This window comes from Microtus oregoni, unplaced genomic scaffold (genome assembly GCF_018167655.1).
Source record: "Microtus oregoni isolate MIOR12 unplaced genomic scaffold, Mior012 000049F_ref0000343, whole genome shotgun sequence".
Lineage (NCBI taxonomy): Eukaryota > Metazoa > Chordata > Mammalia > Rodentia > Cricetidae > Microtus > Microtus oregoni.
The window spans coordinates 7,920,260-7,939,454 of record NW_024543223.1 but is presented as its reverse complement, the minus strand read 5'-3'; the positions used below and the strand labels follow the sequence as shown (position 1 = coordinate 7,939,454).

Genomic DNA, 19,195 nt, shown 5'->3' with positions numbered 1-19,195 from the left:
TACATTTCTCTCTGTCTCTGGGCAGGTGGGAATGCATGTCATGGTGTGCGTGGGGTGTAAGGCCACATTAATTCTGTGCTTCTACCATGGGATTTCAGGAATCAAAATTAAGTTGCCCTGTATGGCAGCAAGTACCTTTACACTGAGCTCTTACCCTTCATCCTCTTCGGGTGGGCAGAGCCTGACCTCCCAGGACTCAACTCCCCACAGACTACTCAGGTTTCCCAGTGATGCTCTTGTCTTGTAATGGGCCTACTAGGAGGTCTGAGTTTCAGAGGGCCAGATGCCCTCCAGACAGTTTCTGGGCTCTTGCCCTCAGTGGGCTTATCCTTGTTTTCGGATTGTCTTGGCCCAACTTGGATGTTCTCCCACCTATACTGTTCTTACAGGGCCAGGAACTACTTTCTCTTGAGAATGAGCTGAAAGTAAGCCAGCAAGTCTTCTGAATACATGCTCTTAGGCTGGCCCTGACCATACACCATGGCTACAGCTGCAGGATGGGCCCTGAGCTCTACACAGTGCTCTTGGACAGCCTCACCAGTGAGACTCGGCTGCTGGGACACAGTGATGTGCCAAATCAGACCCGAGAGCCCCAGGTACCCACCTCTCGGATGTCTTCATTGCCTTCCTTGATGTTTTCCGTTGCCCCCACAACTAACTGGTGAATGTTGTCGATCTCGGTTTCCTATGGAAAGTGTCAGATAAACCCAGTCATCTCCTCCCAACCAAGAAGTTATCCTCCTGCAAGTAGTTGCTGCCATGTTTCTAGTTCTAGAGGCTGTGCATATACAGCCTTGGAATGCTCACCTGACAGGTAGGTACCACCCAACCCAAAGAAGAAGGGAAACTCATGGCTCAGAAATGTTTACGAGCTTATAGGAGGCCACACAGTGTGAGTGGCAGGACTAGAATAAGGCTTTTGTTGGGCCGTAGAGCCTGCACTGTCTGCTACCTATCACCTCTCAGGTGTCACCTGTCAAGTGACAAGGACAAACATGATCTGCTGATTCTGGACTGGCCACTCCCACCAAGCATTCCATTTATTCTTCATAAGGTCTAGAAGTCAGCTTCGAAATGGTCCAGACTTTGAAACACACTAGCCACCCAAACAACATGGTTCAACACACTGCTAATGGGATAAGAGTTAAATATATGAATTGTTGGTGACAAATGCCACGGACAGATGCTGAGAGAACATGGAAGTGGGGCTGCTGGTCCTGGCTCATGAGACCATGCTATAGGAGACCCTACCACACTGCCTTTGATCTCCCTGCTGAGGGAGGTGTGCCCTACTGTGGGTTTTTAGGGAGCCCTGCCTGATGAAATGCTGCAGAATGGAAATCTGGCTTCAACCACCCAGTTCCTAGCAGTGTCATTACTGGAGTGCACATGGACCAGGACACATGGGTAGTGACACCCCGGTGGAGAATATCAGATCAGGAGCTGAGAGGTTTGCCATAAACAGCCCCTAACATGGAAGTCCAAGAGGCCCTTGGCTGGATTCTAGAGGGGCAGCAACCCCCTAAATCACATCACCTCCCCTGAGGCAGCTCTCTTGTCTCTCAGTGGGGCTGTTTGCCCAGCCTCTGGTGCAGTGACTGCTGTGGCAGCTGGCCTCTCTTGGTAGTCGGCTGGGTACTTGCGACCGTGTCACTGGAGTACCATGTAGAGGACGTATTCTAGTGGCATGTGTGCTGTTACCAAAGCAGGGCACCGCCTGGCTTGGTTAGAGTCCCATCACAAGGCCTGGCGTAGGCCAGGTAGGTCAGTGGTCCTATTTGTTGTCTGAGAGTAAGGCGGGGCTCACCAGCTCTACTTCAGACAGGGAACAGGGCTTAGGAAATGGCCACAGCACACAGGGTAGAGTGTCCAGACTGAAGCCTGATCACCCTGCAACATCCTGGGTGTTTCATCCAAGGTGAGCTCTCCTCACAGCAAGATGCTAGGCCGGGAGGAGATTGCTTTGATGGCTTCCTGTGTGATGCAGCTGACGCCATCAAGCCGAGGTGTCTGCACAAAGCCTGTCTCCAGGCTTCATGACCTCCACACACATGGCTTGGGTAGATAGATCTATAAGAAACCTGTGAAGAGTCCTTAGCTTCCACTTCATGCATGTGCATGTTGACTCAACTCTGTTGTGAGGTTCAGGCATTGCATTGTGAGTGAGCCAGCAGCCCAGAGACAGAGAGAGGTGTTCTCCCCAAAGTCTTCTACAGTCCATGGACACTGAAGTCCTAAGGTCGCCTGGAGCAGCCCTACCACCATCAGACTGTGTCCCCAAGGCAGCATGGGCTGGCTAAGAGACTATCTAATTTCTGGAGCACTGTGGACCAAAGCTGCTCTCCATTATACACTTGTGGGGCAGCAGCCCTCCGTTTCTTCCCTTTCTACAGATAGGGAGCAATGGTGTGGAGGGGCTCCTGATTCCCAGCCCTGGACTGCACCCTCCTACCCACCAGATACCTAGCTTACAGGGGCTACTCTGCTCTAATCAGGGTCCCCATACAGAGCCCTCAGATTTGCCACAGTTGCTGTGAGGTGATAGGAAACTTTACCTGGTACTCCTGAGTGGTTTGGCTGCCTAACAAAACATGGTGCTGCCTAATCTGCACCACTCGTGCTTCTGTCCGAGCCCAAACTCAAAACTGCTGGGCCTCTGGGTCTTTTTACCTGTTGCAAAACTTTTTCGGTGAATATCTCTTGGAGTCTGGAAATTTCAACAACTTTCCCTTCAATTTGCCTTCAAAAAAGAATAGAAAAGGTGACATGTCAGTTATTAACTCCTGGTAATCTAAGAGGAATGGCCCACATTCCTGCAGTTCTCACCATCAAGGTGAGAACAAAAGAAGACGGGCAGCCACTCCAGATGGGGAGAGGAACCGGGCAGATACAGGAAGTCCTCGGCACAGCCTAGCTACTGTGTGATGCATGGTGGAGAATCAAAAGGCGCTGTCACTTGGAAAGCCCATCTGCAAAAAGGGACATTTCCCTCTCAAGTCAGCTCCCTGTGACAAAAAAATGCTCCAGTTCAGTCTGTGATCATCCCACCTAGTTTAGCAACTAAGCGCTTGCCCAACTTGAAACACTGGGTGAGCCCTTTTCCTGCTTCCTGTAGCTTGGAGCACCCTGGGTGGGCTGGGCTGTGCGGGCCAAAAGTGGACATTGGCTCAGCTGAAACTAACTGCTCCAGCACAGCTATAAGTCAGTGGGAGGAGAAAGGCACACAAATGGGGATGGCACACAGGAGACGGGAAGGACCAATTATCCACAACAAGGTGGGTAGGGATGGGGGAGCTAGGCTAAGAGGGAGGCCTTGGACACCTTTGGGACAAAATACCCCTGGGACTGTCCAAGGGGAGTAGCCCTGACCCAAGTAAGTCCCCAGGCTGGGAGGGGCTGCACCGTGAATGGGATGGAGCTGTACAAAGATCCAGCAGGTGCTTCCAGAGCACTGCAACACTCCTGTGGGACAAAGGCCTGAATGAGTTTCCTGGAGCCTCCAGATGTGTGAGCCTGGTCCCCTGGAAGCAGACACTACTGGAGCAAGCACCTGCCGCAAGGCCCTACTGCATTTCACAGCCACTCCACCCAAGCAGCCCTGTGCTGTGGGTGTGCTCCCACTTTGGGGTGACCTGTCTTTAGCAACCACTCCTTCTGCACATTGCAGCACCCACAAGCCTGCTGTTGTAGCCAGTCTCCCACAGGTCGAGCCAGCCCTGCCCAGTTACATATGGGTGCTTGGATGCCAAAGAGAATAGAAAAAGCCCCAGGTGTCTGGAAAAGCGGTCATCAAGTCATTGGCTACATACACACCTCACTTCATCAAATAAGCTGTTCATTTCACCAATGAGTCGCTGGTTTTCTTGTTCAAACTGCAAAGAAACACATATACTCAGAATGACATCAGATGGAGCTAAAGAAAGGGGCTATATGGAATGAAACCTTTGACCTTCCACCCACCTTCTAAGGATCACAGCCCAATCCTATTGGCTAGCACAGGGCATTTCCAGAAGATTCTCTGAAAAATACCACACTCTATGAAAGAAAAATGCTAGCCTGCGCAAAGACCAAGCCTGTTGCGGTGGTTGGCAGAGTTTCTCCCTCCCAAGTCTGGACTTAGGAACAGCTGATTCTAGCTGCTGGACAGAGGAAGCTGGCTCAGCACTTCCCAGACACCTTTTCTATAGGAGCCAACTGCTGCCACCTATCTCTAGGGCAACATTTTTAGACAGAAAACTTGGTATGAGGAAGACTGTGAGGCAGAGGCTGGCAGGCTTCTTGGCCTGTGACAGTGACGGTCTTGTGAACCTTGAGAGTCTTATGTGATCAAGAGCTTGTGTGATCAATAGCACTAGGGCTGCACTCCTGGCTAGAGGTTTGCAGAATATTCTCAGAATAAGCCCCAAGTCTACTCCATACTGACCTGTCCTAAAATGTTTTCTCTAAAGTCCATATCCTGATGTCCCCAACCAGAAGACTCTGAAAAAACTCCTCAGGCTACATGACTGCCAGCATTGAGCTGTTCTCTCTGCCCATGACATCAATGAAACGTTTTCCTGTTGGCCTTGCCTGGGCTGGCAGAAGAGTACATGTTCTCTGTGAGCCAGGCACTTCCCACCCGTGATGGCACCTCTGTCACTTCTAAAGGGTGCAAGTGCAAGTCACATTTCCCATCTCTTCTCACTGGCTGGGGACAACAGCACAGGCACCATGTTAATTTAAGGCCTGGCCCCAGAGAAGATGGGAGCACTTTCTCTGGAGTTCCCCTGGTGCAGTGTCACTGTGACATTTCTTAACTTGTTCAGGAACCAGCTTCTCTCAAGGGACAGAGCCACCTTTCTTCTGTAGCCCCTGAGCCCTGCACAAGCCTGGCTGCTCATCAGAACACAGAGGCCTCACTCTACCCTAGACCGATGAGAGATGGCGATGCTTCAGGAGGGCAGATGGGCGGGGCAGTTCCCAGCAGGACGCTTGAGCAGAGGAGGCTGCCTTGTGCACTGTGGTGTCAGCGCTGCTAATGGCTCTTCTCATTAGGCTTCAAAGAGACTAAGAGAATGAAACCTTCACTTCTGAGTCAGAAAGTATCAGCTGTCGACTGTCTGCTCAGCAGTGACTTAGGAGAGCAGTATTTCTGAGAATGTGGAATTACTTTAGTTGTAGGTGCTAATTTACCTGCACTAATCCCCTTAGGGGTGCATAGGCTTTTTTTCCAGGAAGGCATTTTATTCTTTTTCCCCCCTAATGATAAAATATAGTTCTGCTCTTTTAAATCTTGTCCTTAGTTACTTTGAAACTGTTCCTAAACACAATTACCAATGAGTCTAGGTGACTTATTACTGGAATGTTGCCTGGTTTTGTTTCTGGTTTCCTCCCATCCAGGCACAAGGTGTAGCTTTTGGTTCTGGTTTCCCTGCGCCCAGGGGTTCAGTATGCCACCTCAGAAACGGCCAGCCTCTAAGGAAAGGGTGAAGAGAGTGCTGATAGTGGCAGGAGCTCCGGTGGAGAGCAGCCTCTACTACAGGGCAGGTCAGATGAAACGGAGTTAATAAAAACAAATAAACAGACAAAACCCCCAAACCCTGTTCCCCTAAGCCAGTGCTTCTCAACCTTTCTAATGCTGTGACCCTTTAATACAGTGCCTCATGTTGTGGTGATCCCCAACCATAAAATTATTTTCATTGCTACTTCATAACTGTAATTTTGCTACTGTCAGAATCATAATGTAAACATCTGTGTTTTCCAATGGTCTTAGGCGACCCCCGTGAAAGAGTTATTCAACCCCCAAAAGGTTGTGACTCACAGGTTGAGGACCACTTTCTTAATAAGTGCAAGGTCAACACTTACTAAAGTCTAACAGGGTCCAGCCGTGAATGTTCAATGGCACTGGTTTCAGGGCGGTTTTCTGAACGGCAAGCCTGCCCCAAGAGATGGGTGGCAGGGGCAGTTGGTCATATAGCCCGTGGGTATAGAAACCAGGTGTGAAGCCTCAGGAAAATAACCATGGTTAGGTGGCCCTAGCTAGTCAACCTCTTCTCAGTGGCCATCAGTTTCTTTGTGGACAGCTGTGAGCCTTACCCTTCCCTGACCCTGAGGTGTAAAGTCACAGGTGGAACCCCAGTTCTTTCCCCTGTGAAGCTGTATGCCTTTAGGCAGGTGAGTAATCTAATCACTCTCCTTTGGCCTCTGTCACCAAAATGGGAACAAAAAGACTTAGGTCATTAGAACACTATGCTGTCTACATGAGTACTCTCTGGGAGACAGATTCCAGACAGGTAGAGTGAGTGGTGAGATATCTACAGGTCCCTTTCTTCTGTCTGACCTCAGATTCAACAGGGCAACTGTGGCTCTTGGCCGTTTCACTGTCAGGCTCTGGAAAATTCACAGATAGTACACTCTAGGGTTAATCTAGCTGTGCAGTCATACTGCTTCCTCACGTAAGTAAGGACTGGGCCAGGCACAGGGGCTGAACCAAAGTCCTGGTCTCTGTGGTCAGCATCACAACAGGGTATCTAGATGCCCAGAGATGCAATATGGCCATAGTCTAAGGGATACTTAGCACTTAGTGTGCTATGTTTGGATATGAATTCTCTCCTGAAAAGGCTCATGGATGAAGAGTTGGTTTCCAGCTGGCACATCCAGCCATGAGAGGTTATTATTAAGGCTTTGGTGCAGTTGCTGAATTATTCAATGACTGATTCAGGATGATGAAGGATATAGCTGAGGCTGGGTTCAGCTGGCAGAAGTAAGTCATTAGGGGCATGTCCTTGGGGCGGCTGTCAGATGAGCACCTCTTACCCACCATGCCCTTCCCAGACATGCCACGATGCTGTTTCACCACAGGCCCAGAGCAAACGGAGCCACTGACCACACCAGCACCCTGTGAAACCATGCACTCGGGTGGAACTTTCCTGTCCTGAGCAGCTGATCTCAGGTATTTGTCCCTGTGAAGGATGGCTGACATGCAGCAGCATCTTTTCCTCTTAGGCTCTTAGGCTCATATGTACTCCATGCCCGCTCACAACTCTGTGTACCTGAGAATCTTCCTCCCTTCACCTCACAAGTGTTGAGATAAGAGGTGTACCCCACCAACCCTGGTTTATCAAAATCATCCTAAGGATCTAGGGCTTGAGAGTCAGGTGACCCTGAACAGGTGTCTATGGCTAATCACACAGTGGAGCCTGCAATACTCCCTCGTGGATGAGAGTAAGCAACACAACACAGGTGGAAGTGCTCAGGGCAGCCATGGCGGAAGCACAGTGTGCTAAGCAATAGCAATAGCCCCCTTGGCCATTGCACTCCGTTACTGGCCAGCTAGACTTTCCAGTTACACTTTGTTTAAAAGACACAAATCCATTTGCAATATCTTATAGAAAGCCTGTTTTTAATCTACCCCTCTTTGCTAAGTTTTACAAAGAAAGTCACTACTGCCAAGGCCCCTGAGTAGAAAAATAAGAATAAGGCCCAATGAAGTATTCCCATCTCAAATCATCCAGAGAAGATAAGTGAGGGCTTAGGACCAAGACTCTCCCAACAACACCTATGTTCTAGATGCTGGAACTATGCTGGGCCACAGTACGAAAGCTATGCCAGCTGGCTGCCTGGGTTCCACGAACTGCTTCGGGCACCTGCTAGAGACACATTTCATACAGATTTAAGAAAGAGGTCACATTCACAACTTTCAAAGTTACTTCAATGAACACATCAATAAAGGTGACTTTACTTGAATAGAACGAATGAGGCACATAAAAGTAAAGTGGGATCTAAAAGGGAGCATTTCCTTGATGTCTGACTAGAAAACAACCGAGTCTCACTCAGCCGGCCATATAACCTCTGCTAACTCGAGGCACCGCCCACCTGTACCATGACTCGCACCTGGAGACTGACTGTACATAAACATCCTGTAGCATTCTGCAACACGTAGCAGCCATTTCTTTGGCTAAAAGAATGAATGAAATTGCCATTATAGGCCTTAACTCATTATTTGACCCCCGAGGGAAAGTTCCAAAACTGATTCTGAACTATGACCACAATTTGCTAAAGCACCTTCCAATGTAAAACCAACAATAAAGTATTCTTTCCCATTGTTTTTGGGGTGTTTGTTTTTTTAATTTGAGTTAGTAAGACTTGACAACATGACACTTAGCAATTAATCCCAGTAAGAACGTCATTTGCTGAACATTAAGTCGCCTGTTAAGAGTTCATGACATCCTCGTCCCCCACACCTGCACCAACACAACACAAACTGGGAACACTGCAGGCTGAAATGCCAGCCTTTTGGGGGAATGGTCTGGTTGGAACAGAGGGCATAAAAGCTGGCACCAACAGTCTTGAGAGAGCCTCACGTCCTGACACTCATCTTCAGCTGTGTGTGGGCCATGTGAACTGTACACAGGGCCTCCCTGGCTGTGCTGAGTGGCTCTCAATTGTGACTTCCCACAGTTCGGCAGGGCATCCATTCTAACCAGCTTGAGGTCCATTGAGACTCATTTGCTTCCCAAGTTATGCAGGTAATTAGTAAGAGGAGGAGGACTCACAGATGACTGCCTGGTCCTAGTGTCCGTTCTCCACCGCAGGACTGTGCCATCGGATGGCAGACACCCAGTGTCTGCTTCCTCAGGCCTACCTTCCATATGCCTGCAAAGGTTAACCGACCTTTGGGGCTCATCACTGCTCCAGGAGAAAAGCAGAGTCCTCTGGCAAACCCTGTGAGTATTCTGGCCATCTCCTTTATGAAGAATGGTGGACATAAAAGAGTGAGGTCCAGCTTTTGTCTTCATAGCCTGCCTGCAGCAAGCAGGGTGGGCCCTTTGTTTGCGAGCTAACCAAGCAGCACAGAGTTTCGATCTGGGCACCAAGTGAAACATCACTGTGGTGAGTGAGTGCTGCGGCAGCCGGGAACAGGGAACTCAGACGTACCTCAGCCCGCCTACACTTCCTGGTCATCCTACAGGGGCTATACTGCCCGATACCTCCTCTCTCTTCCTATCCCATCCAGCTCACACCCAGATCCCCCCACCCCCGGTCTCCTTCCCTACCTCTCTTCTTTGGCGGCAAGCTTTCGTTCACTATAAATGGAGAAAACAAAATTTTCCAGGATAAAAACAAATTTAAACAATACGTAGCCACAAATCCAGCTTTACAGAAAATAATAGAAGGAAAATCACTAACTAAGGAGTCCAACAATGACCACAATAACTCAGACATCTAGAGACCCTTCACCAGAGCAACTCAAAGAAGGGAAACACACAAACCCTACTACTAAAAAAGTGACCGGAGTTAACGACCACTGGTCATTAATTTCACTTAATGTCAATGGGCTCAACTCACCTATAAAAAGGCACAGGCTAAGAGATTGGATACGAAAACAGGATCCAACATTCTGCTATCTACAAGAAACACACCTCAACCACAAAGACAGGCACCTACTCAGAGTAAAGGGCTGGGAAAAGGCTTATCAAGCAAATGGACCTAAGAAACAAGCAGGTGTGGCCATACTAATTTCTAACAAAGTTGACTTCAAACTTAAATCAATCAGAAGAGATGGAGAGGGACATTTTATACTCATAACAGGAACAATTCATAAGGAAGAAGTCTCAATCCTGAATATCTATGCCCCTAATATAAAAGCACCCATGTACATAAAAGAAACATTACTAAAACTCAAGGCAGCCATCAAACCGTACACACTAATAGAAGGAGACTTCAACACTCCTCTCTCACCAATGGACAGGTCAATCAGACAGAAACCTAACAGAGAAATTAGAGAATTAATGGAGGTAATGAATCAAATGGACTTAACAGACATCTATAGATTATTCCACCCAAAGAGGAAAGAATATACCTTCTTCTCTGCAGCTCATGGAACCTTCTCAAAAATTGACCACATACTCGGTAACAAAGCTAACTTACACAGTTACAAAAAAATATTAGTAACCACCTGTGTCTTATCAGATCACCATGGATTAAAGTTAGAGTTCAACAACAATGCTACCCCCAGAAAGCCTACAAACTCATGGAAACTGAACAGTCAACTACTGAACCATACCTGGATTAAGGAAGAAATAAAGAAATTAAAGTCTTCCTTGAATTCAATGAAAATAAAGAAACAACATACTCAAACTTATGGGACACTATGAAAGCAGTCCTAAGAGGAAAGTTCATAGCACTAAGTGCCCACTTAAAGAAAACAGAGAAAGCTCACATTGGAGACTTAACAGCCCAACTGAAAGCTCTAGAAAAAAAAGAAGCAGACTCACCTAGGAGGAGTAGAAGACTGAAAATAATCAAACTGAGGGCTGAAATCAACAAAATAGAAACACAGAAAACAATCCAAAGAATCAATGAAACAAAAAGCTGGTTCCTGGAGAAAATCAACAAGATTGATAAACCCCTATCCAAACTAATCAAATGGCAGAGAGAGAATACGCAAATTAATAAGATCAGAAATGAAAAGGGGGACATAACCACAGACACAGAGGAAATTCAGAGAGTCATTAGATCTTACTACAAAAGCCTGTATGCCACAAAACTGGAAAATGTAAAAAAAAAAAAAAAGGACACTTTTTTAGATAAATACCATTTACCAAAATTAAACCAGGACCAGGTGAACAATCTAAACAGACCTGTCAGTTGCGAAGAATTAGAAGCTGTTATCAAAAACCTCCCTACCAAAAAAAGCCCAGGACCAGATGGTTTCAATGCGGAATTCTACCAGAACTTCCAAGAAGACCTAATACCTATACTCCTTAATGTATTCCACAATATAGAAACAGAAGGGTCATTACCAAATTCCTTTTATGAAGCTACAGTTACTCTGAACCAAAACCACACAAGACTCAACCAGGAAAGAGAATTACAGGCCAATCTCACTCATGAATATCGACGCAAAATCCTCAACAAAATACTGGCAAACTGAATCCAAGAACACATCCGAAAAATTATCCATTATGATCAAGTAGGCTTCATTCCTGAGATGCAGGGCTGGTTCAACATATGAAAATCTATCAATGTAATCCAGCATATAAATAAACTGAAAGAAAAAAAGCATATGATCATTTCATTAGATGCTGAAAAAGCATTTGACAAAATTCAACATACATTTATGTTAAAAGTCTTGGAGAGATTAGGGATACAAGGGTCATACCTAATTATAATAAAAGCTATATACAGCAAGCCGACAGCTAACATCAAATTAAACGGAGAGAAACTCAAAGCCATCCCGTTAACTCAGGAACACGACAAGGCTGTCCACTCTCGCCATACCTCTTCAATATAGTGCTTGAAGTTCTAGCAATAGCAATAAGACAACATAATGGGATCAAGGGGATTCGAATTGGAAAGGAAGAAGTTAAACTTTCGTTATTTGCAGATGATATGATAGTGTACATAAGCGACCCCCAAAACTCCACCAAAGAACTTTTACAGCTGATAAACAGCTTTAGTAATGTGGCAGGATACAAGATCAACTCCAAAAAATCAGTCGCCCTCTTATACACAAAGGATATGGAAGCAAAGAGGGAAATCAGAGAAGCTTCACCATTCACGATAGCCACAAACAGCATAAAATATCTTGGGGTAAATCTAACCAAGGAAGTGAAAGATCTATTTGACAAGAACTTTAAGGCATTGAAGAAAGAAATTGAAGAGGATACCAAAAAAAATGGATGGACCTCCCTTGCTCTTGGATTGGGAGGATCAACATAGTAAAAATGGCAATTCTACCAAAGGCAACTTATAGATTCAATGCAATCCCCATCAAGGTCCCATCAAAATTCTTCACAGATCTGGAGAGGACAATAATCAACTTTATATGGAAAAACAAAAAACCCAGGATAGCCAAAACAATCCTATACAATAAAGGATTGTCTGGAGGCATTACCATCCCTGACTTCAAACTCTATTACAGAGCTACAGTGATGAAAACAGTGTGGTACTGGCATAAAAACAGAGAAGTCGACCAATGGAATCGAATAGAAGACCTGGATTTTATCCCACAAACCTATGAACACCTCATTTTCAATAAAGGAGCTAAAAGTATACAATGGAAGAAAGAAAGCATCTTCAACAAATGGTGCTGGCACACTGGATGTCAACCTGTAGAAGAATGAAAATAGACCCATATCTATCACCATGCACAAAACTCAAGTCCAAATGGATTAAAGACCTAAGTATCAGCCCGAACACACTGAACCTGATAGAAGAGAAAGTGGGAAGTACCCTACAACAGATGGGCACAGGAGATCGCTTCCTACGTGTAACCCCACAAGCACAGACATTAAGGGCAACATTGAATAAATGGGACCTACTAAAACTGAGAAGCTTCTGTAAAGCAAAGGACACTGTCACCAAGACAAAAAGGCAACCTACTGACTGGGAGAAGATCTTCACCAACCCAGCAACAGACAAAGGTCTGATCTCCAAAATATATAGAGAACTCAGGAAACTAGACTTTAAAATGCTAATTAACCCAATTAAAAAAATGGGGCACTGAATTGAACAGAGAATTCTCAACAGAAGAAGTTCAAATGGCCAAAAGATACTTAAGGTCATGCTCAACTTCCTTAACAATCAGGGAAATGCAAATCAAAACAACTTTGAGATATCATCTTACACCTGTCAGAATGGCTAAAATAAAAAACTCCATTGATAGCCTTTGCTGGAGGGGCTGTGGAGGAAGGGGTACCCTCATCCATTGCTGGTGGGAATGCAATCTTGTGCAACCACTGTGGAAGTCAGTGTTTCGGTTTCTCAGTAAATTTGGGATCAACTTACCCCTGGACCCAGCAATACCACTCCTGGAAATATACCCTATAGATGCCCTATCATATGACAAGAGCATTTGTTCAACTATGTTCATAGCAGTATTATTTGTAATAGCCAGAACCTGGAAACAACCTAGATGCCCTTCAATGGAAGAATGGATGAAAAAAGTATGGAATATATACACACTAGAGTACTACGCTGCGGTAAAAAACAATGACTTCTCGAATTTTACATGCAAATGGATGGAAATAGAAAACACTATCCTGAGTGAGGTATCCCAGACCCAAAAAGATGAATATGGGATGTACTCACTCATAATTGGTTTCTAGCCATAAACAAGGGTCACGGAGTCTACAATAGGTGAACCTAAAGAAGCTAAGTAAGAAGGTGAACCTAAGGAAAACCATATAGTTATCCTCTTGGCTAAGGGAAGTAGACAAAATTGCCGGGGAGAAAATTGGGATCTTGGGGGTGGGGTGGGATGGGGGTAAGGGGAGATGGGGAGAGAAAAGGTAGAAGGGAAGGAGGGGGGGGACTTGGGGAAACAGGAGGATTGGGATAAAGGAAGGTTGGATAGGGGAGCACGGAAGCACAATTCTTAGTTAAGGGAGCCACTTTAGGGTGGGCAAGAGACTTGACCCTAGAGGGGCTCCCAGGTGCCCAAGCCGAGGTCCCCAGTTAGTTCCTTGGGCAGCTGAGGATAGGGAACCTGAAATGACCCTATCCTAGAGCAATACTGACGAATATCTTGCATATCATCATAGAACCTTCATCTGGTGATGGATGGAGATAGAGACAGAGACCCACACTGGAGCACTGGACTGAGCTCCCAAGGTCCCAATGAGGAGCAGAAGGAGGGAGAACATGAGCAAAGAAGTAGGGACCATGAGGGGTGCACCCACCCACTGAGACAGTGGAGCTGATCTATTGGGAGCTTGCCAAGGCCAGCTGGACTGTGACTGAAAAAGCATGGGATAAAACTGGACTCTCTGAACATGGCGAACAATTAGGGCTGATGAGACGCCAACGACAATGGCACGGGGTTTTGATCCTACTTAATGTGCTGGCTTTGTGGGAGCCTAGCCAGTTTGGATGTTCACCTTCCTAGATATGGACGGAGGTGGGAGGACCTAGGACTTACCACAGGGCAGGGAACCCTGACTGCTCTTTGGACTGGAGAGGGAGGGGGAGAGGAGTGGGGGGAGGGGGAGAAAGGTGGGAGGAGGGGGAGGGAAATGGGAGGCTGGGAGGAGGTGGAAACATGTTTTTTTTTTTAAAACAAATTAAAAAAAAAAAGAGTGAGGTCCAGCGCAAATTTACACTCTGCTTACACTCAACAAAAGTGTCTTTCTCAGTGAAGAGACTGAGCAGTACACATTATTGTCTCCAGCAAATCTGCAACATTTGGGGAAGTATAACTCATTATTTTCACTAGCAAAATTATTTTGTATAAACCAATAACAAATGACATGTTTTTAAGATACTTCTGTCACTATCAGTTGTCAGAAGGGAATGCAATCCAATTGTGTTGAAACTCATTTGTTGGTTTCTACATCTCAGCCTGCTTCTAACGCAGCATTCCCAGGGAACACTCATGGCTCTGTCCTGTCCCTGTACACAGTGTTTCTTGAGGACCTCCTCTAAGCCCTAAGATGCCTCTAGACTAAGCCCCAGACCCTATGACAGCTCACACCTTCTGCCATGTCCACAGCACTTCCCACCTGTCTGACACCTCCTGTTCCCCAATGCTCAGCTCCATGTCTGCCCTTGTCCTGACTGCTCACGTCAGAGCCCTCCCAAGTGTCTGGTCCTCTCATGTTTGTCCTTCTAGGGCTAGCTCTTTATCATCAGCTCCTGGAGGCAGCCACTGCTGTCACTGAGAGCAGTGAGAGGACAAGGAGAGTCCAGATGAAGGTAGGGGTGGACCGCAGTCAGCTGGGGGTCCTTGCTTTTGCCTTGAGGCTCACTGGGCTCCTGGCACGTTGGTTTTCACCTGTTTGTGCTACTTTCTGGAAAGAAAACTTTCTGTTGTAGCCTTTGTTTCAGGCAAGGAGAAGCAGGGAATCTGAAGAATAAGAAGCTCTGAGCCTGAAATCTAGGCTGGGCAGCTGATGCTGAGGAAGACAGACATGTGGACAGGCTTGTACCACTCACACGAACCCATCAGTCACTCACCCACTTAGCAGCACTCCTGATCACTGGCCTGGGCCTAAGGACACTGTGACAGTGAGCAGGACCCTGCTCACATGGTGCTAGCACAGCAGAAAAGGCACAGAATAAAGTAGAATACGGGGCTGGCTGGGGTCAGAGAGGACTCCAGGAGGCTACCCTGGAGACATGATAGGAGTCAGAAAGGAGTGAGGAGGAGAGGCCTTTGGGGGGAAATAGCCAGCATCACAAATGGCTTCCTGAAAGGCTGAGGGCTACGCCAAGGCAGAGCCCATCCTCACAAGACAGGAGGCTTCTGTTTTGCTCCTTCTGTCTCCAGAGGCTGGACCCCAGCTCACTCTTCCCAGCAGGGGCTTGCTGGGAAGGCCTCTCTTGCTCTTTGCCAAAGGCAGGAGGAGGTGGTGAATACTGCAGGCCTGAAGAAGATCCAGGGAGATGATTCCTAAAATGCTCACTGTCAATGGCTGCACAGCCAGGAAGCTGCCATTTGGAAGGCCCTCACCAAAGCTCTGTCCCCTGAAACCACTGAGATGACAAATAACAGCTCTCAACACAGGGTACAGGCCACCAGGAGGAGGTGGTCACTGTCCTGATGGTTGCTTCCGCCATCCTTCAGTTATCACTCAACTGTATTAACACCACCTTTACAAATATAAAAAGCTCATTTCATTTAATCCGGATGCCTATATATTGCTGGTGAAGACAGTTAGCAAGGCCATCCAAGCTAACTTCTGCTTTACTATGCTACTGTGAAGTGAAATCATGAAAATCCTAACGGGAAGTAGGATATTAAGTGGGTAAGTATATATAAAATGTATTTATATTTTTAAAGCCCAGTATGAAATCAGGGCAGGAGCATCTGCACAACCTCCCACTCACTGAAGGTCTTACTTAGGTCAGGCAGTTGAAAGGAAGCAGTTAGCATTACCATCTGTATCTCCTCTGGAGACAGCTCATCTTCACCCCTGCCATCGCCCCAGGTTCCCAGTTCAGGCTGTGCTTCGGCCAAAGGCTTTTCTGTTAAGAAACAAAACAGTAAAGTGGACAAAGATAGGAGGCCAGCTATTCCTTCCAAATAGGTGGATGAAGAAACAGGCACATGAAGACATCAGAAGGAGTGGGGTTCTGTAGCATGGTCCATATCATACAGTTAGCTAACATCAGCAGCAGCTCCATGTCCCCGCCCACATAGTATGAAGTCTTCCTCTAGGACAGCCACATATCCTAGAACATGAACATTTTAATCTAGATAGCCTTTTGTTCACAACGAGGCAAGCACACAATGGCCTCTCAATAGCACAGGTGCCTAGAGCAATGGGTACAGCCTGCACACTGTAGTAGGGTTGGCTGATGGGAGGTAAGGACTGCTCAGTGGAGACCTGGACACATCTGTGTGTCTCCGTGTCCCTGGGCTCCATCACTGCTTTGCCAGGGACTCAAATGCTGTATCTTTTCCCTTTCTCCCCAGCCCCAATAAATTTCCTGTTGAGCTTAGCCCTGTGGGTGGTGAGAGTTCAGGAGTCCTGACTGGGAGAAGCAATCACAACAGCAGCAATCAAGAGCAGGCAGATCAGGCCCACCCTGGGTGACAGGCATGGCTACTGTTAGAAATGCATCTTCCCCAACAGTCACCTACACTCAGTGCAGGTGACACAGAGCTACAGACAAGGAAAAACACATCCGTATCACAAAGCATCCCCAGGCAGAATGGCACTGTTCCGAGGCAACACCCAGAGCATGTGAGCCATGTGCTTTCACCCATCCCCACACCCCTGTGACTTCTATCTCCTACTTGGCTTCACTTTTGGTCCCTATTTCAGATTTTTCTTCTCTTTCCCCTTTGAATAAAAAAACCAATCAGAAACATAAGCCCCATAATAATGGATCCAAGTATGAATTAGCTGCATCAGGATGGAGAAGTTCTGTACTCTACAGGCAGCTCACTGTACACCCCCTGAAGCTCTCCTGACCTGGGCCTCGGGACTCAGCCTGAAGTTTAGTGCTCACAGCATGCTGTGCCGACCTGTCAGATCCTGCCGCCCCACCTGCACCCCAGCCTTCCATGGTCTGGCTCCAGGCAGCCTCTCAACCACTTTTCCTACAGCTCCTCACTAACCCCGAAGGTCTTTAGTGACTGCACTCCACATGGGCCTCCATGATTTCTGACCCCCTGAGTGTTTTCTTGCTCTAACTGTTCCTTCACCCTAGAAGTTTCTAAGATTCTTTTTTTTTTGGGGGGGGGGTGTGGTGGTGGTGCTGTTGACTCACTTGCTCAGGGTTACCCCTTCCTGAAGTCCCCAGGACCCTCTGTCCCTACTTCTGCTTTTCCTAGGACACTACTTACTCCCTCCCAGGAATCGGAATCCTCTCTGGCAACAGTTAGCTTTACAGGGCCAGGAACAATGACTCACTTGAGAAATATATCTGAACACCCAGAAACCAAGACGGGCAAACAACAGAGATGTGAAGAGCACAGCCTTGCCAGGCAGAATGTCTAAAGAAAAGGCCTTAATGCTGGGGGTGGCAGGTCAACCGGGAGTAGAGGTGTGAACCTGCTAATAACTAAATGAGCAAGACAGACAAGAGACCAGCTCTTGCCTAGAACTGGGCCACCTTGTTCTGTGCCAGAACATGCTTGTCTAAGTGGCATCTCGGGTTTCAAAAGGAAATAAATACTCAAAGACAAAGTAAGCAAAGGACACATGCACATGGGCCAGACTTGAAAAGTCGCCCACAGAAAACCCAGCAGATGTCCACACACAGGAAGAAGCACTCCCTATTGCCATGGAGGAAAGGCAGACGCACAGCTCGGGAAGGAGAGCATCTGGTGGTTGGGGAAGATTTTTCCCGTCAACACTAGGCCACGATGGGAAGAAGGTCCTACTCAGGAAATCAGACAGCACATCAAAGTTGGATGCAGGCCTCTCCCTAGCAGCCTAGCCTGCTTCTCTCTGACATCTCTTAAGAGGTGCGCTCAGGCCATGGTTCCAAGCTGCCGATTCCCAGGATCCCTCAAGTTCCTAGCCCTAAGCTCTCCCTGCCCACTCCAACATCAATGCTATTTCCACCTGCACACCCAGCAGGCACCTCCGGCCCAATCATGTAGGTCAGTATGTGAGTTCCCTTCCCCCACCTCAGGCAGCAATGCCCCTCCCACCAGTTCTTCAGCCTCAAGTGCTCCCATCCCACACACTCACAGTTGCTACACCTAACACAATGTGACCCAAGCACTCGTCACTCTGCTCTATGTGAGTTCGGGTGCATATGTGGGGGTGATCCCTGGCAGCAGATGTCTTGTGTCCAGCCTACCAGCTTCCACACCACTTCTCAGCTGTTTCTGTGCTTTTCAGATGTAAGCTATACCATGGGACACTCAGGCTTTGGAATGCCCAGTTTACCATGCTGGGGTCCAACTCTACCTCAGTGTGTTGGCTGTATGGGTATGCCTCCCCATTTCCCCCACCCCATCCCCAGACCAGGTTGCCTTTCTCATGCTGCCCTTCTGGAGGTGTGAGGTGCCTTGTGGCTGTCATGTGCTCTCATCACTGGTGATGCTGGGTCCTCTTAAAGTGCTTATTTGTCATGGGTAGATGTTCCTTTAAGAGACTGACATTCATTCCACGTTTTTATGGATTTTGCATTTGTGTGTTTCTCATGTTAATTTATTTTTGGTTTTTCAAGACAGGGTTTCTCTGTGTAACAGGCCTGACTGTCCTGGAACTTGCTTTGTAGACTAGGCTGGCCTTGAACTCACAGAGATCCACCTGCCTCTGCCTCCAGAGTGCTGGGATTACAGGAGTGTGCCACCACTACCCAGATTTTTCTTTATTTTTAAAAATCTACTTGTTTGTTTGCTTGCCTGTTTGTTTGCTTGCCTGTTTGTTTTCTAAAGGCGCACAGAAAGAAAGGATATAGTGTTGGGTGGTCGAGCAGAAGCTGGGAGGAGTTGGGGGAAGGGAAACCATGATTAGCATATATTGGATGAGAAAGTTTTTTCTTGTGTCCATCCACGTGTGGTACAGTGTAAATGGTTTTCCACTCTGCAGGCTGTCTTTGCACTTGCTTGGTGGCCTCCTTTTGAAAAATTAACCCCAGTAACTAGCGCTGGTATCTCCCACATATCAGCAGGTAGAGCGATGTTCAGTGAGCATGGGAGTGAGTGCTGGGGCCCAGATGCTTCCATATCACATGGTCTTTGTCTCTACAATCTTCTGTGGACTTATGTGGACTCTAAGGTAGAGCACTAGAACAATGATCTCGTCAC

General features: G+C 47.2%; 1 protein-coding gene across 3 annotated transcripts in view; it reads right to left on the bottom strand.

Moving 5' to 3' along the window:
- The window catches only part of Stx18 (syntaxin 18), a 116,883-nt gene that overhangs the window by 1,041 nt on the left and 96,647 nt on the right, over nt 1-19,195 (bottom strand). For all 3 annotated transcript variants that reach the window (XM_041636323.1, XM_041636324.1, XM_041636325.1), the window contains 4 exons: nt 15,860-15,948; nt 3,814-3,872; nt 2,671-2,740; nt 605-685 (listed from right to left, as the gene is read on the bottom strand). In XM_041636323.1, the coding sequence (XP_041492257.1) occupies nt 605-685; nt 2,671-2,740; nt 3,814-3,872; nt 15,860-15,948 (299 nt within the window). The remainder of the gene's footprint in view (nt 1-604; nt 686-2,670; nt 2,741-3,813; nt 3,873-15,859; nt 15,949-19,195) is intronic.